Source organism: Oryx dammah, unplaced genomic scaffold (genome assembly GCF_014754425.2).
Source record: "Oryx dammah isolate SB20612 unplaced genomic scaffold, SCBI_Odam_1.1 HiC_scaffold_23, whole genome shotgun sequence".
Taxonomy (NCBI): Eukaryota; Metazoa; Chordata; class Mammalia; order Artiodactyla; family Bovidae; genus Oryx; species Oryx dammah.
The window spans coordinates 13,408,425-13,433,726 of NW_024070207.1; the positions used below are offsets into that span (position 1 = coordinate 13,408,425).

Here is a 25,302-nt window from a genome sequence, read left to right on the forward strand (position 1 = left end):
GGAACAAAATAGAAAGCCCAGAGATAAATCCACACACCTATGGACACTTTATCTTTGACAAGGGAGGTAAGAATATACAATGGATTAAAGACAATCTCTTTAACAAGTGGTGCTCGGAAAACTGGTCAACCACTTGTAAAAAAATGAAACTAGAACACTTTCTAACACCACACACAAAAATAAACTCAAAATGGATTAAAGATCTAAACATAAGAACAGAAACTATAAAACTCCAGAGGAGAACATAGGCAAAACACTCTCTGACATAAATCACAGCAGGATCCTCTATGATCCACCTCCCAGAATACTGGAAATAAAAGCAAAAATAAACAAATGGGACCTAATAAAATTAAAAGCTTCTGCACAACAAAGGAAACTATAAGCAAAGTGAAAAGACAGCCTTCAGAATGGGAGAAAATAATAGCAAACGAAGCAACTAACAAACAACTAATCTCAAAAATATACAAGCAACTCCTGCAGCTCAATTCCAGAAAAATAAATGACCCAATCAAAAAATGGGCCAAAGAACTAAATAGACATTTCTCCCAAGAAGACATACAGATGGCTAAAAAATATGAAAAGATGCTCAACATCACTCATTATCAGAGAAATGCAAATCAAAACCAAAATGAGGTACCATTTCACACCAGTCAGAATGGCTGCTATCCAAAAGTCTACAAGCAATAAATGCTGGAGAGGGTGTGGAGAAAAGGGAACCCTATTACACTGTTGGTCGGAATGCAAACTAGTACAACCACTATGGAGAACAGTGTAGAAATTTCTTTAAAAACTGGAAATAGAACTGTCTTATGCCCCAGCAATCCCACTTCTGGGCATACACACCGAGGAAACCAGAATTGAAAGAGACACATGCACCCCAATGTTCATTGCAGCACTGTTTATAATAGACAGGACATGGAAGCAACCTAGATGTCCATCAGCAGATGAATGGATAAGAAAGCTGTGATAAATATACACAAAGGAGTATTACTCAGCCATTAAAAAGAATACATTTGAATCAGTTCTAATGAGGTGGATGAAACTGGAGCCAATTATACAGAGTGAAGTAAGCCAGAAAGAAAAACACCAATACAGTATACTAACGCATATATATGGAATTTAGAAAGATGGTAATGATAACCCTATATGCGAGACAGCAAAAGAGACACAGATGTATAGAACAGTCTTATGGACTCTGTGCAAGAGTGCGAGGGTGGGAAGATTTGGGAGAATGGCACTGAAACATGTATACTATCATGTAAGAAACGAATCGCCAGTCCAGGTTTGATGCAGGATACAGGATGCTTGGGGCTGGTGCACTGGGATGACCCAGAGGAATGGTACGGGGAGGGAGGTGGGAGGAGGGTTCAGGATTGGGAACACGTGTACACTCGTGGCGGAGTCATGTTGATGTATGGCAAAACCAATACAATATTGTAAAGTAATTAGCCTCCAACTAAAATAAATTTAAATTAAAAAAAAAGAAACCTCAGCAAAATCTCCTTACCCCCCTGGCCACTGAGCCTACCCTTCAGCCCCCCTGCTCCAGGTCAGAGGGAGAATAAGAAAGATAAAAGCAATCAAGAAAGAAGAGAGAGCATAGCTTATATAACTTTAGCTCCACAAGTATCTGAGAGAAGTAATATTTAATATACTTCAACTCTGATCACCTACAGTAATAAAGGGAATTACGGTATAGGCAAAGATGGGCTCGATAAAGGACAGATGGTCTGGACCTAACAGAAGCAGAAGATATTAAGAAGAGGTGGCAAGAATACACAGAAGAACTGTACAAAAAAGATATTCATGACCCAGATAATCATGATGGTGTGATCACGTATCTAGAGCCAGACATCCTGGAATGTGAAGTCAAGTGGGCCTTAGAAAGCATCACTATGAACAAAGCTAGTGGAGGTGATGGAATTCCAGTTGAGCTGTTTCAAATCCTGAAAGATGATGCTGTGAAAGTGCTGCACTCAATATGCCAGCCAATTTGGAAAACTCAGCAGTGGCCACAGCACTGGAAAAGGTCAGTTTTCATTCCAATCCCAAAGAAAGGCAATGCCAAAGAATGCTCCAACTACCACACAATTACACTCATCTCACATGCTAGTAAAGTAATGCTCAAAATTCTCCACGCCAGGCTTCAGCAATACGTGAACCATGAACTCCCTGATGTTCAAGCTGGTTTTAGAAAAGGCAGAGGAACCAGAGATCAAATTGCCAACATCTGCTGGATCATGGAAAAAGCAAGAGAGTTCCAGAAAGACATCTATTTCTGCTTTATTGACTATGCCAAAGCCTTTGACTGTGTGGATCACAATAAAGTGTGGAAAATTCTGAAAGAGATGGGAATACCAGACCACCTGACCTGCCTCTTGAGAAATCTGTATGCAGGTCAGGAAGCAACAGTTAGAACTGGACATGGAACAACAGACAGGTTCCAAATAGGAAAAGGAGTACGACAAGGCTGTATATTGTCACCCTGCTTATTTAACTTATATGCAGAGTACATCATGAGGAATGCTGGACTGGAAGAAACACAAGCTGGAATCAAGATTGCCGGGAGAAATATCAATAACCTCAGATATGCAGATGACATCACCCTTATGGCAGAAAGTGAAGAGGAACTAAAAAGCCTCTTGATGAAAGTGAAAGAGGAGAGTGAAAAAGTTGGCTTAAAGCTCAACATTCTGAAAACGAAGATCATGGCATCTGGTCCCATCACTTCATGGGAAATAGATGGGGAAACAGTGGAAACAGTGTCAGAATTTATTTTGGGGGGCTCCAAAATCAGTGCAGATGGTGACTGCAGCCATGAAATTAAAAGACGTTTACTCCTTGGAAGAAAAGTTATGACCAACCTAGATAGTATATTCAAAAGCAGAGACATTACTTTGCCGACTAAGGTCCGTCTAGTCAAGGTGAAGTTGCTCAGTAGTTTCTGACTCTTTGCAACCCTGTGGACTGTAGCCTACCAGGCTCCTCCGTCCATGGGATTCTCCAGGCAAGAATTCTGGAGTGGGTTGCCATTTCCTTCTCCAAGGTCTGTCTAGTCAAGGCTATGGTTTTTCTTGTGGTCGTGTATGGATGTGAGAGTTGGACTGTGAAGAAGGCTGAGTGCCGAAGAATTGATGCTTTTGAACTGTGGTGTTGGAGAAGACTCTTGAGAGTCCCTTGGACTGCAAGGAGATCCAACCAGTCCATTCTGAAGGAGATCAGCCCTGGGATTTCTCTGGAAGGAATGATGCTAAAGCTGAAGATACAGCACTTTGGCCACCTCATGAGAAGTGTTGACTCATTGGAAAAGACTCCGATGCTGGGAGGGATTGGCGGCAGGAGGAGAAGGGGACGACAGAGGATGAGATGGCTGGATGGTATCACTGACTCGATGGACGTGAGTCTCGGTGAACTCCGGGAGTTGGTGATGGACAGGGAGGCCTGGCGTGTGTGATTCATGAGGTCGAAAGAGTCGGACACGAATGAGCGACTGAACTGAACTGAACTGAACTTGGCCAAAAAGCCAAAAGTTTAGCCAAAACTTAAATGTTCTATGTTCGCTTTTTGTTTACTGTGGTAATAACAAGTAGAATAGACAAATTACTCAAGCTTTACTATTTACCAGAGAGCAGAAAGAAGGAAAACAATTTAGTTAATTTATAACTGAATTCCAAGCCCTGGAAAACCAACAGTAACCATCCATTAAATCTGCCCTATCTCTCCTCACTTCAGTTCAGTTCAGTTCAGTTCAGTTCAGTCGCTCAGTTGTGTCTGACTCTTTGCGACCCCATGAATCGCAGCACGCCAGGCCTCCCTGTCCATCACCAACTCCCGGAGTTCACGCAGACTCACGTCCATCGAGTTTGTGATGCCATCCAGCCATCTCATCCTCTGTCGTCCCCTTCTCCTCCTGCCCCCAATCCCTCCCAGCATCAAAGTCTTTTCCAGTGAGTCAACTCTTCGCATGAGATAGCCAAAGTACTGGAGTTTCAGCTTTAGCATCATTCCTTGCAAAGAAATCCCAGGGCTGATCTCCTTCAGAATGGACTGGTTGGATCTCCTTGCAGTCCAAGGGACTCTCAAGAGTCTTCTCCAACACCACAGTTCAAAAGCATCAATTCTTCGGCACTCAGCCTTCTTCACAGTCCAACTCTCACATCCATACATGACTACTGGAAAAACCATAGCCTTGACTAGACGGACCTTAGTCGGCAAAGTAACGTCTCTGCTTTTGAATATACTATCTAGGTTGCTCATAACTTTTCTTCCAAGGAGTAAGCGTGTTTTAATCTCATGGCTGCAGTTACCATCTGCAGTGATTTTGGAGCCCCCCAAAATAAAGTCTGACACTGTTTCCACTGTTTCTCCTCACAACACACAAATACTGTATGAAGTGACCCACTAGCGAACACAGCTGGTCGTTTCCGAACACTCCAAATATTTATTGAGCCAAACACACCACAGGACTCTGGAGAAACGAGGGTCACAACGGAACTTCTAGACGAAGGGCAAACACTCCGATAGTCAAGCAATGACAAACCCGCGGAACGCCTGCGTTTCTCCACTCCAAGGCGGGAAACGCTGGGGCACGGAGTCCGGCGACGTTCCCGGGAGTGGGACCAACACGTAGCTCCTGCCCTCTAGTAGCCTCATGGCAGCAGAAGAGGCGCTCCCCATTGTGGCTCCGGATCCCGAAGGCTTGCACACCACGGGAGGTGGGGGGGAACGCGATCCCACCCTACACACACACATACACACACAAACGGTTTAAGTCGGGATGTTACCACAACACGCATCTCTAACACTGGGCAGAAAGGGGGCGTGGAGAGAGCGAGTGAAGCCGCAGCAAAATCTCAACCCCCGGGCCACCGAGCCCACCGTTCCGTCCCCCTGCTCCAGATCGGCGGGAGAACAAGCAGTCCAACCTAGAATTCACGCTCAGGAAAAAAGTAAGGAGGGAACTGGCTGATGCCCGGAACAAACGAAACCCCGCAAACTTACCCGGGTGGCACTTCGAAGTAAATCGTGAAGCGGCTGAGACTGCGAGAGAGGCGGGGTCGGGGCCTTCTGGGGCCGGAAAAAACCGGTCTCCACAGTGGGCGCGTCCCCTCTGGAGCCAAGCTCACAGAGACCGATGCTTAAAGGGGTAGACCTAGTTAATTAGAAAGGGCGGTTACGGACCCCAGCTGGCACGGGCTCCGATTGGTTGATTCCCACGAGGGTCAAAGAAGACTCCTCTATGATTGGCCAGCAAAGTCAAGCGGGAACCCGGAGGTGGGGGTTGGGGGAGTTGGGAAACAAAGTTGTTACCCAGGCAACAGAGCGACGCAGAGCTCTCCGCGCTTTCTTTTCGGAGCCTAGAGAGCCACCCCAAAAGTGACACAGGTGAGGAAACCTGACCCTTAGGAGGGGAAAAGACGGGGTCCTCAGATACCTTAGCTATCCGAGCAACTAGGGAGGCCTCTAAATACTAACGGCGCTGAGAGATACCCAGCAAACGCCACAAGTTGCAGATAAAACAGTCTTGTTCTAAATCCCCCCAGCCTTTGGTGCTAGAAGCAGGATTCAGCTTTAACAAAACTCAGTCTATTAGAATGTGAGTGATATGAGCCAGTTTTACTAGACAAGGGATGGATGCTTCTCAAATGTGACGCCTTACCCACGTCTTTAGATACTCACACGCACTTAATGGTTGTATCGCTAATCTGAGAGTGAAAACTTTTTCCTTGTAGGTAGATCTGGGTGCTCCAAGTTGGAGCAGCCAGTGTACTTTTTGTTTTACACGTATAGGCATGATTTATCTTGGACCAGCATGCTTGGTTGCGATATATTTTTAGGGGGTATTTTGCTGTTCAGACTGTCCCTTGCTACGTGGACAATGCCCTGTGTGAGGGAATGTGAATGCTGTGGCCTGAGTTCTGAGGAATGTTGGTCAGATCAGTTGAGTGGAGCGTGGTGTGTAAAAGACTACTTGTACCTACCAAACCTGCTACTCACCAAGGGCTGATTGAGATAGCATTATATTGTTGTTGAACTGTTCGCATCAAAAGGTAACAGACTGTGACAAAAAATAAAATCTGAGTGAGAGTCGAGAATAGAGTTTGAGCCGAGAGTTAGGGGTCATTTCTCCTAAGAGCTTTGATTCAGAACAGAGACTATTTCCTGAAGAAATGAATAAAACAGACCTGTTGACTTGGGGAGAAAGTTTAAAAGTACTAAAGGACAATGAGCCATCTCAACTTTTCAGATAAAGGTGAAGTATGGGAATGGGACAGAAACAACAACAAAAATTATTGGCAAGTGTATTAAGTTTGGCTAAAATAAAAAATAGTGGATATAGGAAATACTAAATCAAGCAGCTCATTTCTTGACCTTTATGTTTATGAAATATCCCAGGTACTTTCAAAAATCATCTTCCATTAAATATTTTAAAATTGTAATTAAAATTCTGTTAAGTCCCCATAGTTACTTCTGACTTAGTACACTTGATGGCAGTGAAAGTTAGAGACCTAAAATAAGAAAATTATCCTTGGTATTTTAAAAACAAAGTCAAAATGAATTAGTTTTAATAGTCAGGGAGGGACTTCCCTGGTGGTTCAGTGGTTAAGATTCCATGCTCTCACTGAAGGGGTCACCAGTTCCATCACTGGTCGGGAAGTTCCTAAAGCATGCACAGGCATAGTGCAGCCAAAAAAGAAGGAAAACAAAAATAGGGAAGCATTGAAGTGTATAGTTGTCAAAAATGTAAGAAAAAAAAAAAAAACCAGTTAACCAGTACATTATAATTTAACTCAGACATAGGCAGCAATGATGCTTACTTTTGTGTTTTTGGAAGAATTTTAATACAGGAATCGTTAAATAAGGCACTATGTAAATAAAGTTGCAGAAGATATGCCAATTTTAAGAGAGTAAATGAATTTTTAATACTTTCAAATCATTCAGCTGTAAACAGCACTCTACATGGGGATATGTGTTTACCTATTAAACAAGTTCCCAAATGATAATATTTGGTGTTTATTACTCTAATTTTATTTGCTATATAAACTTGAATCAATAAGATATCATTTCTTTTTGAATAGTATGTAGTTCAGAGTTTTCACCAATTTAACCTAGACTTTCCTCCAATTAGTTCAAGTCAGAGAGCCATTCCTATTGACACTGTAAAAACAAAAAGAAATAAAAGGTAAAAATAAAAAGGAAGCATGACCCCAGCCCTCTTAACTACAGTCTAACTTAATCTCAAGTTATCAATATTATTGTTTCAGTACCATCAGTCTGGAGTAATCCTATTTGATCTTGTTTAGTCCCTAAATGGCTCCAATATTTTGGTTAAAGAGCTTATACTGAAGCATTTGCCCCTTTAGCTCACTGTGGCTAGTACCAAGAGAGATCCCCCCATTACCTGTGAAGGCCCTAAGGTTTCAAGTTGATGTGGGAAAAATGAAAGGTACTGTCTGGAAAACTCTGCCACTGGAACTAGCCAGCAAAAGAGTGCTGCTACTGCTGCTGCAGCTGCTTAAGTCGCTTCAGTCCTGTCCGACTCTGTGTGACCCCATAGACGGCAGCCCACCAGGTGCCTCCGTCCCTGGGATTCTCCAGGCAAGAATACTGGAGTGGGTTGCCATTTCCTTTTCCAATGCATGAAAGTGAAAAGTGAAAGTGAAGTCACTCAGTTGTGTCTGACTCTTCGCAACCCCATGGACTGCAGCCCACCAGGCTCCTCCGTCCATGGGATTTTCCAGGCAAGAGCACTGGAGTGGGGTGCCATTGCCTTCTCCGAAAAGCGAGTGAGAGAAAACAAAAGGGGGAGAGGTCTAGAAAATTTATTTTCTATATAACCAAACTTCAAAGAAAACATTTAGCAATATATTTTTTAAATGAAATTCCTAGTTAAACTGGCCTTAAATTTATTCCTGGACTGTTTAAGTGTCAATGCCAGAGAAATCACTATGCTCTCACTACTGTAAGCAAAAGGAAGAGTACATTCCAAAGTACAAAGGCAGGAGATTATAGGGTATGTTTAATTAGAGGTTCAGTTTTTAACAGAATGCAGATTACGTGTAGGAGAATAATAGGAAGGAAAGGCAGAAAATTAGGCTGGGGTTATATCCTGAAGGTCCTTGATTGCCAGGCTCAAAATGAACTTTATATCAAATTTACAAATAAAAGATAGTCCTACAAATAAATAACAATGCATAACTCATAAAAAGGCATCTTGCTCTAATTTTTCCAATGTGATCTATTTGTATCAAATGAATTACAATAGGTTTTTAATAGCTTAATGAATTATTCTTGATTTGTTAGTCTTCTAAAAAAGCTAGTAGAATCTTCATTTCCACTGAACTTAGAATATAGTTTTCTAACAATTCAAATTCTTGTTTTTCTCTTTAGACACTTAGTTCTTTGATTAATATTGCTGATTCTTTTGTTTGTTGGAATACAATATCGAGAAGCTTGTCATGGTTTATTATTTTGTGCTTATAGGTGATTGTTATAGTTGCTATGGTAAAAATTATTTTTGCTGCCATGCCAACTTCATTATGATATTTCTACTTCATTCTATCTAAGTATGAAGCTATGCCATTCTGTGCCAGCATGATTTGGAATTTAAGAAGTCTGATTCCTAATATACTTCATATATAAAGAGCATTATTAAAAATTATTGTGATTTGTATTACATCCCAAGGAGTGGTATTCCCTTCAAAGCAGTCACTTTGGGAGACTATCCACTTATTATAATGCTGTTGTTATTGCTCAAATTACTTTTGAAACTACTCTTTTAGAATCGCCTTAAGGCTTGTAGCTCATTCTTTTGAATATCCTCAAATATCAGATCTTCATAGTTTGAAAGTAGATGTGATATCTAGATATAGCTAGAAATCACTTGGAAACAAATATGATGTGGAGTGATACCATAACGATACCTGTTTTTTTTGGTGATACATATGAAGGCAATTCCAAAATATTTTGAGCATTGATAGCATAATTTCCATCAATGTATAACCTTCCAAGATGACTAGGAAATCAACTTTTGTATGAATTTAATCATGCTTTGTTCAGTATTCACCAACTGCTGACTACATGCCAGCTCTAGTTACTGAAGACACTCAGCTTCCAGGTGTAGCTTCCCATTGCCCACACTGCTCTGTCTCTCACCAAATGAGAACAAGGCCAGAGGTACTTCCCCACTGATGTGCATTTATAATTAATCTGCTTTTCCTAAATACAGTATCCAATGTACCTAATGAACTGCAGCCTTCCTTCATAACCTCTCCTGGGACATTAGAAAGCCTCTGATGGAGTGTCTGGTTCCTCTTCTCTTTTCTAGCTGTGATGTTGAACCCTACCATATTCTGAACCTTTCTCTGGCTGCCAGCTCCCACCTCAAGAACCCCACCCTGCCTCCTGTACCCCTACCTGTGGACCAGGGTCCTGCTTTACCTAAATAGACCTTGCTGTAACCATGGCTATTCAACCTTTCTGCTGAAACACTGTTCATGTCCTGAAACTCTTGCTGCCGTGTCACTGCCAAGCTGATGAGTATGCATGAATAGCAGTTCTCATTGCTATCTCAGATGCTGTATTTGGGACTTCTGAATGCCTTTCTTCTGGGTTAGCTCTGCTGGTTCCAGTTTCTTCCTCTCTCACCAGCCCACCGTTGATCTCTGGCAATCCTCATCATTGTGTACCTGTGGTGCTGGCACTATGTACCAAATAATAATGATATTTTTAGAAAGCTTTTCATATTTTAGCAAACTCTTTCACCCACATTGCATAATATAGCCATCACAACAATACTGTGAGGCAGATAATGCTGGAATAATAAAGCAATTTCTGCTATATTTGTTTTTTAAAAGTCTCATTGTACAATCTCAACTCAAAATACCACTTATGTCATTGCATCTGATATCTGGATCCATTTTTCCCTTTCGTTGACTAAGGTAGAAAATGTTTCAGTAAACTTTTTGCTTTTGATGTTAAGTAAATATTTAATGGACACATAATCAGCTAGGACTTTAAAAATATAAACAGGAGCCTCTTCATTTAATTTAATGTGTCAATTATTCATTTCCATAGCAGACTACAAGACCATACTGTGAGAGAAGATTGTTTTATTGCCTCTTATTTCACTTTTTCCAATTTAATGAGTTTTCAGTGTAATGAGTTTTATTATTAAGGTTTTTGACATCATTATTAGAAATGATATTCATGCCCAGCAAAATTAAAATTTTAAAGAACCAGTAATAGCTAACATGTATTGAGTACTTGCTATGTGCCAGGCACTTTTCCCAGCTCTTTTATGTGTATTAAGCTACTTAATGCTTGTAACAGCCCTATGAAGTAGCGCTGTTATCATTCCCATTTTATAGATAAGGAAAATGAGGTATAGAGAGATTAAATGATGTGTCCAGAGTCGCAGAGTAGGAAGTAAATGATAGATACATACCTAGGCAGCATGACTCCAGAGCCCTTACTTTTAACCACTGTGATATACTTGCCTCTATGCTAGGTGTACAGAGTTATTTAACATTTGTTTCATACCCTTGACATCTCCAATAAGTATTCAGATCAGTTTTCCTTTTAAAAAGGAAGGTCATAATAATGGTAAAACATAAGAGTAAAACAATAGATTTGTAAACTGCCATTACATGCAGTTGATTTTGACAGGAGATTGTACCAGCACTCTTTTGAGAATCCTTTTATATTACTTTTCTATGCACAATGGAAACATTTTAATGGTTCATTTAATATAAGTGCTAAAGAAATTTTTCCTATGAATTAATTTTATAGAATAATGTTTGAAAAATATCAGCAGAAGTGTAGAAAAGATTCCTATTATATTTATGCCCAAATCACTAATAATAAGCCTAATTCTACAGTCTTTATTCAGGTTTTTCATTAGAGTCTGACACTTTCAAGATTTTTAAAAATCCTGAACTCCTACTCTAAATACAATGGTAGAGAGTATTTTAAAAGACTGATGTCTGGTTGATAGGAGTACAGGTATTTGTAATTTTCTTATTTCTACTTTTAATGTATTATTTCCTAAAATTTCCACAATAGGCATACATAGTATCACTATTATAATCAAGAGAAAATTTATTTCCATGAACTTTCACTAAAGTTAATGAACCAACTCACTAGAGGCCTCAAACAGCCGTATAATGCGAGGCATCATCAGGGTTGATTAAAATTTTAAATAACAGAAAGTACAGGGCTGCCTGAGGCGAAAGTGTGAAATGAGTAACTTTCCTTGAGACATTCACCCCAGCAAACATCCTTTTCAGTTCACTAAATAGAATATACAGCTTAGACAGCATAAAAGAGAAAAGGTAAAAAGGTAGTCTACATAAGTACATTTCTAAATAATGATGTGCATTCTACATGACACCTTTTCTCTAGAGGTTGAGTTTAAGAATGTGCATTTTGGTTAACTCCCCAGTGATTCTTAAGCCCACTAAAACCTAAGAACCACTATGTAGGTGCTCAAGAAATGCTTGTTAGATTGAGCATGAAGTTTTAATAAAGCAAGCTGAATACTTCTGTCTACTTGCTGCCCTGTAAGTCTGTGAGTCTCTGTGAATCAGCATAATAGCTATATTTGAAGGAGTTTACAAGGACTCTCAAGGAGGAATAAGAGAATGGAGCGACCCAGGGAAAGAAGGGAGATAGGACAATTTAGAAAAATCTTCATGTCTTAAATAAAATAGAAAACTAAAATACCTCTTTCTGATTATCTTCTTCCTCAGAATATGGAATCTGAAAATATGGAAACAGAAAATATGGATTTTGAAAATATGGAAATTGAAACAATTTCTTCAGTTTCTGCATTACAGGCCCTCTCTAAGCTACTTTATCCTGAAGAGGATGACTTTGAGTCCGGACAGGTGGTCGTATACTTACAGACGAATTAGTTCTGATCACACTAAGTCGTGAAACTGTATTTGAACAACTTGTTCCAACCTTGCTGTGGGAGCAGGGCTGTGTCATCTAATACATTCACAGGAGGTTGCAGGGCTCATTATGCATGAGAGTATAACCTCTAGTACATTTCTAGCAAACATAATTATATTTTTTCTAAACTACCTGAACACTGAATAGGAAAATAGTTCTGTAACTATGGTAGCAATAGCCACATTTCAAAATGTTTGTCATTTATATTTATGGCCAGAGAATGCTTGACAACCAGTGCAAAGAGTGGTAGCTAGGATTTTTAGGCCTAGACAATATTTCTATAAAACAAATAATTTTAATTAGGCAGTATTAATTAAACCCCCCAAACCCTTAATTTTTTTGATTTGTCTACACATGAAGGCAGAACAGAAAATATTTTGAGCCAAATAATGGGACAAACTAGCTTAAGCCTATTAAAATTGGCTTCCGGCTGCATGCTCAGAGAGAGCTGCGGGATCTAGTTAGCCAAATAGCATTTGGGGTCAAGAAAGGGAACCTCAGGGAGTCTTGCAGCAGCAAGATGGGCTTCATTTTGGGTAGGAGAGTTGCATGAATTGACCTTTGACTATTTCACACTCATTGCCAGTATGCTCAGAATACTCAAAAGGCTTCCATGTAACCCCTTGCTCTCCATTCTCCATCTCCGTGGATATTAGCAAACTTTGACTATCAGACTGCCAATGTGAAGGCACACAAAATTTGTTTGAAGGCAGAAATCTCCTAGTATAGCAGAATATATCAATTTGCTTTAAAGTATTTTAATGTTCTTTGTTATCATGGCCAGTTTACCATGAATAAACCATCTCCCATGAACATACATATCAATTTTCTCCTCCTCAAATTCTTTTTTACCATAGTGTGGAAAAACAAGTAGTATAATCTAAATAGGCAGCCAATTCAATGGTTCAGGTTGACACTGGATTGAGCTTCTACCCTCCAGGAAGAAGTTAGGTGGAACAGGGCAAGTAAGACTTGCAGATGGAAGTAAAATTTGTAGAGGAGGGGAACTGAGTTGGCTTGGAGCCAGAATTAGTAAACAAGAAGTTTTAATCAGGGAAAATTCTTAGTAGAGGCCAAAGAAAGAAAGATCAGGTCATTAGTAACAGCACTGAAGATATACAACAAATAAGACACAGAAGAAAAAGTTAAGAGCAATATACCAATAAGTTGGGAAGGCAAACTCATTTTTGCTACCTTAGCTGAGATAGAGTGGTACATCCTGGGAAAGGTAAGGTTATGCCATATAGAAAAAGTATAGTCAGTGCTTGAGAAATAGTGATCTTGAATAAAGTGAAATGGAACTTGTAACTGGGACAGATTCATAGATAAGAATTTATCCTGGTTACAAAGCCTATTTCCTTTGGCATTTATGCATGGTGATGTTTATTTGCAACTAGAGGCATTTTCAGGGGAAAGATGAGTGCTTATGAGAATAAAGAGACTAGAATCATTTTACCAAATTGTACAATTTATAGAGGAAAATTACTATAATAATGTACAATTCTGTATATCTGGGTTATAAGCAATTTTGAGATAATTGGTCATTCAGACGCCACAGTACAGATATCATTAGAGGATATAGAATTGGAGTATCAGAACAGTGGGAGAATAATTAATGTTTCTAATGAACTATTAAATTTTCCAGGAGAGAAATAGCTTTTCATTTTTTAACATGCATTAATCTTGGGAACTGCAGAATGATTACAAGAGTGATGTGTTTTTGAAAATACACTTAAACAGCATTTAAAACTGTTGCATACACATTGGTTTATTTACACTATCCTCACCATGAATTGTTAAGAATATAGGAGATTGGGAAAGAATATGTCTGTTATCTTTTAAACTCACAAGGGGATTTTAAGACCTTGGGAAATAAGGTTCACCACTTTGCACAGATAACATACCAAGGATGTTCTAACTCTCTTACATATTGCACGGTGGCATGAATTGCAATGATAAATTGCTTAGATAATTGGATGTAGATTCATGGTAGAGGTCGAAATGATAATCTTATAGAAACAATTGCCAGGTGGTTTTACTGTTTTTTATTATCCTGATCCATCTTTTCAAGTGAAAATTTTATTTTTAATTATTTATTTTCATTAGGTTAATCAACTTAAACTCCCCCTCTGTTCTGATATACTGATCCAATCATCAGTGTTCATAGAGGGCATACTGATTTTTGTCGGGAATGTTCAAGTTTTTATTTCTATGGATTTTTATTTGCTATGGAAGGAAGCACTCAACAAAACAAGAGGCCCTCATGTTCCAAAAAATTCTTTACCCTGATTGACTATTAGTATTATTAGTATTCTGGTGATTAATAACTTAAGAAAAGCACTGCAATTTTATATGACTTTAGTGATTTAAAAGAAAAAAAAAGTACAGAAAATTATCTTGGGAGTTGCACATTAAATGCTTGTAACACCTTAAGGGCTTCCCTGGTGGCTTAGTAGTAAAGAATCTGCCTGCAATGCAGGAGATACAAGAGATGTGGGTTCAATCCCTGGGTTGGGAAGATCCCCTGGAGGAGGAAATGGCAACCTATTCCAGTATTCTTGCCTGGAGAATCTCATGGACAGAGGAGCCTGGCGGGCTACAGTCCGTGGGGTCACAAAAGAATCACACAATTTAGCAACTAAACAACAACACCTTAACCACAGACATAGCACTTTCGAAGCAACTCTCTGGAAAGGAATAGTTACTGCCTGAGAAACTGTTGAAATGTTATAGATTAATTTATAACTAATAACCTACAGCTGTTGGAATAATTTAGCATAATAAATGAATAAACCAGGTGAGATTTTCCACCAGCTTTCAAGGACAGACCCTATTTCTCTTGCCCAAACAGGACATTTTAACTTTTGTACTTGTCTGAAATCTTGGGAGATAAGGGCAGGATCCTGGAAAGGGAGAGTTAGAGGTGCTGGTTGGTCAGGGCCAAGTGATAAGTTTTGACTGCCAGCAACGGAGTGAATTGGAGCCACAGAATTTGACATCAGCAAGAACAATTAGTAAAAAATTGGGATTTTCTTGAAATATCAAAGAACTCCTGAGAGGGACCAATGAAGTGGTTTCCGGTATATTGAAGGTGTAATGTGTGTTATGGCAAATAGATGGGGAAATAATGGAAATAGTGAGAGACTTTATTTTCGGGGGCTCCAAATCACTGCAGATGGTGACTGAAGCCATGAAATTAAAAGATAATTGCTCCTTGGAAGAAAAGCTATGACCAACCTAGACAGCATATTAAAAAGAGACATCAGTTTGCCAACAAAAATCCATCTAGTCAAAGCTATGGTTTTTCCAGTAGTCATGTTTGGATGTGAGAGTTGGACTATAAAGAAAGCTGAGCACCGAAGAATTGATGCTTTTGAACTGTGGTGTTGGAAAAGACTTTTGAGAGTCTCTTGGACTGCAAGGGGATCCAACCATTCCATCCTAAAGGAAATCAGTCCTGAATATTCATTGGAAGGACTGATGCTGAAGCTGAAACTCCAATATTTTGGCCACTTGATGCGAAGAACTGACTCATTGGAAAAGACCCTGATGCTGGGAAGGATTGAAGGCGGGAGGAGAAGGGGACAACAGAGGATGAGATGGTTGTATGGCATCACTGACTGGATGGACATGAGTTTGAATAAGCTCCAGGAGTTGATGATGGACAGGGAAGCCTGGCGTGCTGCAGTCTGTGAGGTCGCAAAGATTCAGAAACGACTAAGCAACTGAACTGAACTGAACTGAATGTGTGTTATACTTAGTTGAAAAAAGAAAACTATTCTGCTGGTGAGCCAGAGGCAGTCCTGTAAGCTGTGTGTTGGGGGGTATGTATGCTTGTGCAGAAGATGGCGAAGTAAATCTGAATTTGCCTGAAGACTGAAGTGGTTTATCATGCGTTTGACACTTTGGGATTGCTGTTTAAATTCACTCATTTAGTGTCATGAGGTGGTGAGATGAAGTATTTCATACCCACGGTGGAAAGAAGTAAAAGCTATTAAGACTTTTAAATGAGTTGTTTGATGTCTAAATAGTTAGACTCTATTTAGTTGTTTGTTTCCATTTCTATAAAACTTTCCCATCCTTCTGTTCCCCATCTAACTATGACCAGACAACTGCCAAAATCCAAAATCCATGTTATACTAATGCTTGGTTATAATCTTCAAAGGGATGAATGTCACTCATCCCCCTGTCCCCATAAATACATGATTCACTGGGCTGAAACTGGGGATTTAGTCTGATCAAAGATCACTTCTGCCTTAGGGTCTATTAAACCAAATGCTTTTTGAAAGGACAAGGAAAACACATTTAAAATAATACTTGACATCTGTCTCTTGGTTGTATAACAATAATGGATAATTAAACTGGGTAGCTCAATGACATTGTACCTGGAAAGCTTATCAAATTTAAAGTATTACTGGTCATATAAGTTATACAAGTAGTAATTATAGAACATTGGACTTTTTTCTTTTCCTCCAGTCAAATAGTTCATCAGCAATGGGAGCCATGGGACCTGGAAATATTGGACCACCAAAAAGAGAAGAGAATGAAGGTAAGTTATACTATAAGAAGTATAGCATATAAATCAGTATACTCTCTTCTTTGGGAGCAAAATTATAGGGAGAGTAATGCTACCACTAGCACTTATCAAAGATTAACTCAAATAATTGTAGGGATGATGAACAGCTATTTACATATAAAGATGCAGTTTTTACTCTGTGTTGCAGGTAAGTTGTTTTTCTAGTAATTGAAGTTAATTTGCCTTGAGTTATTCACATTTTGGGGCATGTTTCCTGAGATGGAAAAACAAGAAAGTCCATGTGGTTAGAGAACTTTTTAAAAAATATTTAGGATCTAGTTACCAAGATGCTTAGCTTCTTCACCTTCTATGCTGCTGTATTCTGGCAGTTTCACAGAATTCACTCATCAATTCATTAAATAAATATTTGTTGAGAGCCTATTATGTACCAACTAGTATGGTCATCTCTGAGACTATAATGGAGATCAAAATAGAGTCATTGCCCCCTTTGAACTAATAGTTTTCTGGAAAACACAATAAAACAAATAACCACAAGATTTCATCTAATGTTGAAAAAAATTAAAGCCCATGGGGTGACTTATAAAGTCATGGGTCCAATAAACTAGAATAAATATTTTTTGGATGTTTTACTTGTGTTTTGGCTTGTACATTTTCACAGAGTTAAACATTTTACGCAACTTAAAAAATCTAGAAAGTTCTAATTCTATTGGTCGTGTTACCAGAGGGTGGACTGGGAAAGGAAATGAAGTACTTAGTAGTTGTAAAAAATTTTGTCTAGAAAAATGTTTAAAATAATGACTAAAATGATGTCTGAGTGGACAATTTTTAAATTTCACTGGTTATTGTTCTACATACTCAAGAGTATATTTGCCTTATTCAAGAGATATTCACTTCATAGAAGACTAGTTCAAATTTGGATGTATTTCTGTGCTGCCTGTATTTCTTATAATGTTATGTTTAATAATCCCAAAATTCTGAGAACAACGAGTCATACGTAAAACTTTATATATAAAACTGTAATTATGCTTTACAAAGCCCATGTTATATAGACACAGATCATTTCAAAAGAACTGGCAGAATTGAAAACCTGACAACCAGGTACATTTCTGGGAATGCTTGAAAGACTCAAAATACTGTTCTACACCTAATGTGGGTTGCCATTTGCTGCCCCAATAGTTGGAACAAATTCAAGATAGGATTTTGCATGCTTATTTACTTTTAAACATTTGAATATGACATGTAGAAACCCAGGAACATGCTCAGTTTGACATAAAAGACAAGTAAAAGAGATTTTCTTTAGAGCTTACGTCTACATGAGGAAAATACTGGATTAAAAACGATCATTGTCTCAACTGTTTTCAATTTCTTTCACTGATAGAATTTTTAAAGAATTATGTCAGGCTTGCATGCAGTTCAGTCGCTCAGTCATGTCTGACTCTTTGCAACCCCAAGGACTGCAGCATGCCAGGCTTCCCTGTCCATCATCAACTCCTGGAGCTTGCTCAAACTCATGTCCATCTCTGTTGTCCCCTTCTCCTGCCTTCAATAATATAGCTTAGTACAAGATAAAATATTTCTACCCAAATCATCTTGATTGCATGTTTGATTTGTTCTTTGATGTAAAAATATTTTACATATGATCCTACTTGTTTCTGAAAAATGGTGTAATATTTATTTGCACATATGTTGTGCAATATATGGGCTTCCCTGGTGGCTCAGAGGGTAAAGTGTCTGCCTGCAATGCAGGAGACCTGGGTTCGATCCCTGGGTCAGGAAGATCCCCTGGAGAAGGAAATGGCAACCCACTCCAGTATTCTTGCCTGGAGAATCCTATGGACAGAGGAGCCTGGTGGGCTACAGTCCACAGGGTCGCAAAGAGTCGGACACGACTGAGCGACTTCACTTTCACTTTCACTTTGTGCAATATATTACATATATAATATATATTTTATATTCAATGTTATTTTATGTACTAAATATTTATTATTATATGTTTTATATGTGTATATATACATATATCGGGGAAGGCAATGGCATCCCAGTCCAGTACTCATGCCTGGCAAATCCCATGGATGGAGGAGCCTGGTAGGCTGCAGTCCATGGGGTCGCAAAGAGTCGGACACGACTGAGCGACTTCACTTTCACTTTTCACTTTCATGCATTGGAGAAGGAAATGGCAACCCACTCCATTGTTCTTGCCTGGAGAATCCCAGGGATGGAGGAGCCTGGTGGGCTGCCGTCTATGGGGTCACACAGGGTCGGACACGACTGAAGCGACTTAGCAGCAGCATACACATATATGTGTGTGTATATATATATTTGTAGATATAGAGAGATATGTGTATATACACATATACAGAGAGAGACTAGGAAGATATACACCAGAATGCTATCATTGACTATCTATGAGTGGTTGGATTGTAGATTATTTTATTTTCTTCTTTTTTACTTATATATCTTTTCCAAATTTTCTACATATATTATTACAACTCTTCAATGTATTGGTTGTGTGTTAATTAAAAACTTTAAGTCAACTGTTACTAATTTAGCTTCCTTTGACCAAAAAACAAGCTAGTGATTACAAATAGAAAATGTTTCACTTCAGTGATCCCAAATTTAATGTGAAGAAGGACAGGAGGGATTTCAAGGGGTAAAAAGGGCAGGAGGTTCAGCTTTATCTCCCCTTTCTTCACAGTCATCCCTCAAACTAGTAGTGAAAATTGTGAAGAGATCTGGAATCCAGAGGAAGTTTCAGAAGGAGCAGAGCATCATGATATGTGGGATGTTAGAGATACACCAGAGTAAGTCAAATGAAGTCAGGTACATGTTTGGGAGTTTTAGATGTGTCATCTAATACTGTTCTATTTTTGACAAGATTCACAAAGTAATTTCTACCACATAAAAGGTAAAACTATGGTGACACACAGAAGGCATGTGTAATAGATTATTTTTTTCCTTCTAGTGCAGAAACAATAAAACATAATACCTTTCTTTCCGTTATTATCTAGCAAAAGATGAAAAATACAGTCACTTCCATTATGAATTTATATTTAGTATCATTTAGTTGTATGGTGTGTAAGTACCAGTGGGTAAAACCAGCCCATTAAATTATAAGCATTCATACAAACTAAATTATTATGCCATGTTCTTGTGCAAAGACTTGCTTTTAATTACTCAGTGTTCCATAATCTGAGTAAAATGCTATGTTCTCCCACCAATTATCAGCTTTTACCTGGACTTATTTACTACTTATTTTAGTATTGTGTTTAGTATATTTTGCAGGCAGAATTAAAAGCTTGCTTTCTAGCCTTTTCAATAGGAATCATAAATATGAATTTTAGAATTATCATAAAAAGCCTTGCATACTAATAAATGAAATCACTATTCTTTTAAAGTTAAAGTATGTTTACATACATAATTGAAATTAATGATTAAATACACTAAGTTTTAAATATATGTATTTTAAAATAAAATCTTGGTTGAATATTAGAATAGCTTGAAAAACAAAGGCAGTAGTTATTGAATTACAATGTACTTTAAAATTTATTGAAAACTTTTATGGTAAGTGATCTGAGAAATTTTCTAATTCCGACTGTAAAACTGTGTCCAATATTAAAAAAAAAAAAAACTATGCTTCTATCTTCTACCTCAGTTCTGAAAATAGAAGTAGTGGGAGGCTGCAGATAATTAACTGGAAAAAAGTAGTCAACTTTCAAATAAACAATGTTTTAAAAAAAGTAAATCTCATAAAAAGAGAAATCAAAGGGGATTTTAAAACATTTCCATCTGCATCTTAAATATCAAGGGAGTGAATCCCAGGTTATGTTTATACAGTGCCTACACAGTCCTGTGAAAGGTAAGAATTAAATCATTCATTTGTCATATAGTTTAGTGAATGTCAAACAGCCATATGTGGCAAGCTCCAAATCTGAGTAAATTTTTACTTTTCATCTTGATGTTTGATGTTCTGTCAAAAGAATATCCCTCAAAACTTTAAATGAAAAAGAACTCCAGTAAGGATACGAAGAAAATTGCTTTATAAGATTTTTTAATCTTTACTTTGTATCTTATGCAAATACATTTCAAAATGTCCTAGTTGATAAAGAACAAAATGGATATAGAATGGGAACAAGCAGATCACAAAAGAAGAATTACAAGTTACCAAATAAAAATAATAAGGAGCTGAGCTAAGTCACTGACCTTAGAGAGAAATGTGAGGGTATTTATCTGAGAGATATTTGAAGGAAGATTTGGTATTTGATTAGATATGATGAATAAGAGGAAAACATCAAAGATGATGCTGAGATTAGTCGCTTGGGTGACTGGGTGAAGAGTGAAGCCATTAACTGCGATTGGGAATGTAGTGAAGTAGAACTGGTAGGAGTTGGAGTTTGGGTGTGTGGATCGTGAGGTGCCGTGGGACCTTCAGGCAAATATATAGAGAAAGCAGCTGGAAAATTGCATCTGGAGATGAGGGGAAGGGCAACAGCTAGAGCAAATCCACGTGGGAGTCCAGGGCATGTAGATCAATATCTTTTTGTTTTGTTTTAACCTGGTTTCACCTGTGTAAATACCTGGGAGCTGTTATAGTCTATTAAGAAAAAGTGTTCCATCTCAAAATGCTGTTTACTCTTAGTCCTGTTTCAACTCAGAGAAATCCCTCTTTCATCCTTGGGTATTCCGGTTCGCAAGTGGTGAGAAGTTCAATGTTGTCCTTCTTTCTATCCAGAGATTTGCCATTTCTTCATTAGAGTAGAATTAAACAGACAAGATTATTTGTAAATGTTTGCTTACTTCATTCCATCTAAAAAGATAGGGTTCATTTATGGCTGGGGGTTTCTATAAACCACTGTATCCCTAGGGTCCCAAATTTGGGGGCCTAGGAAAGTTTTGTGGATTGTCTTCTGTGAGGTAAAATACCAGGAAAATCATTCCTTGAACTAAGGATTCTGTAGATTCTAAACACTGTAGTTGTAGCTGTGCTGTCTACATGATCAGTATTTCTACTGTAGAATTTTTGAGGTGGAAAAGACAATAGAGATCATTTAGTTCAAACTCACCCATTTCCATAAATTGTACAAATCCAGAAGCTGAGACCACATGAGTTTGCAACTTGACCAAGATCACACAGTTAATGACAGAAAGAGTACTAAGCCTGGATTTTTATCACTCTAACCTGTGGCTTAAATTTGGCAGAAGGTTTCTTTCTATCCATGAAACTCTGGATTATGGGCCCACTATTCTTCTGAGTCATTATTTTCCAGGGAAGGACCTTCCTTTTTTCTTCTACTTTTACTGTTTGTATAGCTCTGAAACAGTTAACTTTTATTTTTAGACAATTAAGTATATACAGCATAAATCCTGCTTTACAGTTTTAGGTTTTTTTGACTAAATTTCTGACTTCTATTTTCTTTATGTTATGCTACATGCCTGAAAAACTGCAAGCACTTTATTTATTTTGTCCTTTTATTTTTTGTAATAACATGTCCTCATAAGTTTCTAGTTTTCTGCTCTGTGACAGGAAATTGCTCTTTCATTTGAGTCTCTATATCACTGGCTTTTTTTCAGATATGAAATTGTATTCAAACAGCAGGTGGGAACAGAAGATATGTTCCTAGGATTGACCAGAAAGGATGCGTCAACTGCATGCTGCAAGGATCTAGTGGTAAGCCTCTCCCCTCTTCCCCATTTTCCATATGACCGTTATAGTTAAATTGACTGTTATTCAAGGCTGTAAGCCCTTTAAAAATAGTGGTTGCTATGTTTGAGGCACTAAGGGAATAATAGAATAGATTATTTGTTTAAAATTGGTTATATGTACAAAATAAAATAAGTTTACATATATGGATAAGATTTACAAATAAATAGAGTCATATGATGTAACACACTATTTCTAGCCTAATAACACCACCTAATCTAGACTGAATTTTCTTTCATCCTAGTTCTGTCCTATCCATACCATCTGATTGGTTATTAATTTCTGATGAGTTGACAGTCATTCAGAATGAAATATTTCCTTCCCTGAATCTGTCTTATCTCTTATATCTGTATCTTTTAATGACTCAGCTTACATTAGGGAATGTAAAAGGAGATTTTTTTCCCCTTAAATTTTGGATCTGAACTACCGACTTAACACTCTAAAAAGACATCCAAATTGTTGCTTTGCTCCCTTATCTGAATGACGTACAGCATGTTGGAGAGCATCCTTTGCCAAGCAAAGGATGTTTGTTTCTCTGTAACAATGGCGATACCAGTGATATCAGTGAGACTACTTTACTGGATCTAACCAAGAGTGTGAAATGCAACTCACTTTGGCAATATACACTAGTAATTCTGGTGTTTGGTGCTGGGAGTTTAGTTTTTGAGAGTAGAGGCTGTGCATCTGTATTTTCCCATCCCTCTCTTAGAATACTCTATGACATAGAATACTGAGGTGCCCATAGGAGATGCTTAACATTTTTCCTTAAGCAAATGGTAAATGGATTCTCTTTTGCATAAATTTCCGGTTTTCTCTTATTAACAAAATCTGACATTCAATTGGATCAAAAACATAATGGGAATAGCATCTTTAAGGACCTCAGGAGATTTTTCAAACTCTAATGAGTTAGGTTTCAAGTGATCTTGAAGTAATTAGCTCCCAGGGTTTTACCAGTAATATTCAAATTTCTCTCTCTTAAATGACTGTAAGATTATGTTTTTGATGTTTCACATTGCGAATTACTCTAAACTCAAAAGAAATTTTAGGCCCTAAATAAATAAAACTGTTTAGAGCCTTTCTGTTTCTCTCATGAAAATTGCTCAGTTCAGTTCAGTTCTGTCGCTCAGACTCTTTGCGACCCCATGAATTGAAGCACGCCAGGCCTCCCTGTCCATCACCAACTCCTGGAGTTCACTCAGACTCACGTCCATGCCATCCAGCCATCTCATCCTCTGTCGTCCCCTTCTCCTCCTGCCCCCAATCCCTCCCAGCATCAGAGTCTTTTCCAATGAGTCAACTCTTCACATGAGGTGGCCAAAGTACTGGAGTTTCAGCTTTAGCGTCATTCCTTCCAAAGGACACCCAGGACTGATCTCCTTCAGAATGGACTGGTTGGATCTCCTTGCAGTCCAAGGGACTCTCAAGAGTCTTCTCCAACACCACAGTTCAAAAGCATCCATTCTTTGGTGCTCAGCTTTCTTCACAGTCCAACTCTCACATCCATACATGACTACTGGAAAAACCATAGCCTTGACTAGAGGGACCTTAGTTGGCAAAGTAATGTCTCTGCTTTTGAATAGGCTATCTAGGTTGGTCATAACTTTTCTTCCAAGGAGTAAGCGTCTTTTAATTTCATGGCTGCAATCACCATCTGCAGTGATTTTGGAGCCCCCCAAAATAAAGTCTGACACTGTTTCCACCGTTTCCCCATCTTTTTCCCATGAAGTGATGGAACTGGCTGCCATGATTTTCGTTTTCTGAATGTTGAGCTTTAAGCCAACTTTTTTACTCTCTACTTTCACTTTCATCAAAAGGCTTTTTAGTTCCTCTTCACTTTCTGCCATAAGGGTGGTGTCATCTGCATATCTGAGGTTATTGATATTTCTCCTGGCAATCTTGATTCCAGCTAGTGCTTCTTCCAGCCCAACGTTTCTCATGATGTACTCTGCATATAAGTTAAATAAGCAAGGTGACAGTATACAGCCTTGACGTACTCCTTTTCCTATTTGGAACCAGTCTGTTGTTCCATGTCCAGTTCTAACTGTTGTTTCCTGACCTGCATAAAGGTTTCTCAAGAGGCAGGTCAAGTGGTCTGGTATTCCCATCTCTTTCAGAAGTTTCCACAGTTTATTGTGATCCACACAGTCAAAGGCTTTGGCATAGTCAATAAAGCAGAAATTGATATTTTTCTGGAACTTTCTTGCTTTTTCCATGATCCAGCAGATGTTAGCAATTTGATCTCTGGTTCCTCTGCCTTTTCTAAAACCAGCTTGAACATCTGGAAGTTCACAGTTCACGTATTGCTGAAGCCTGGCGTGGAGAATTTTGAGCATTACTTTACTAGCATGTGAGATGAGTGCAATTGTGCAGTAGTTTGAGCATTCTTTGGCATTGCCTTTCTTTGGGATTGGAATGAAAACTGACCTTTTCCAGTCCTGACTAGCATCAATAATAAAGGTATTCTGAGTGAAGAATCTTGGAAACTAAATCACACCTCAGAATAGGAGTGTATAGTTTATCTGAAACAGGTATGTAGAAAAAGACTCGATTTTCCCCTCTAATGATCTTATAATTGATTGGAGAAATAAAACTAGCATAAATTAACTCATTTTATTAGTAACAATTATGCTCTGTGTTGATGACTGTAACTTTACCAGGAGTTCAGAAGGTTTGGACAAGAAATGAATACCTTTTAATGCCAGCAACAAATGAAATATTTGTTCATGCTATGGCACTGCACCACATGTATAGCATTCTTTTTATTCATACATTCAATCCTTAAATAGTTACTGAATACTACTGCTTATTAGGCACTGTCCTTAAGTATTAGGGATGCAAAGACAAATAATAAACAGTCAATTACCATCAAGGAATTTACAGTTAAGGGAATGGAAACCTAATAAATCATTGTAGTTCAGTGTGGTAAGTACATATTTAGAGGCATATACCAGGTATGTGGTGACAAAGTAGAAAGGGATCAATGTTGGGTGGATAGGATTTCTCCAATGGACAACATTCCAAGAAGAGCATTCCAAGCAGAAGAAAGAGCACATGGCAAGGTATCCAGGCATGAAATAGCATGGCCTATTTGGGTAAGCATTGAGTATAAGCA

General features: G+C 38.4%; 2 protein-coding genes across 3 annotated transcripts in view; one reads left to right on the plus strand and one right to left on the minus strand.

Moving 5' to 3' along the window:
* NUP62CL (nucleoporin 62 C-terminal like) overlaps window positions 1–5,161 on the minus strand; it is an 87,785-nt gene extending 82,624 nt beyond the window's left edge. Inside the window, exon 1 of the mRNA XM_040265032.1 lies at window positions 5,002–5,161. The gene's annotated coding sequence lies outside the window, so the exon portion shown is untranslated. The remainder of the gene's footprint in view (window positions 1–5,001) is intronic.
* The window catches only part of DNAAF6 (dynein axonemal assembly factor 6), a 47,568-nt gene continuing 27,272 nt past the window's right edge, over window positions 5,007–25,302 (plus strand). Inside the window, exons 1-5 of one of the 2 annotated variants that reach the window (XM_040265034.1) lie at window positions 5,007–5,385; window positions 11,751–11,888; window positions 16,432–16,504; window positions 19,188–19,293; window positions 22,061–22,157. In XM_040265034.1, the coding sequence (XP_040120968.1) occupies window positions 11,754–11,888; window positions 16,432–16,504; window positions 19,188–19,293; window positions 22,061–22,157 (411 nt within the window). In that variant the 5' untranslated portion in view covers window positions 5,007–5,385; window positions 11,751–11,753. Of the gene's footprint in view, window positions 5,386–11,750; window positions 11,892–16,431; window positions 16,505–19,187; window positions 19,294–22,060; window positions 22,158–25,302 lie in introns of both variants that reach the window. The other variant, XM_040265033.1, reaches the window with a different exon arrangement.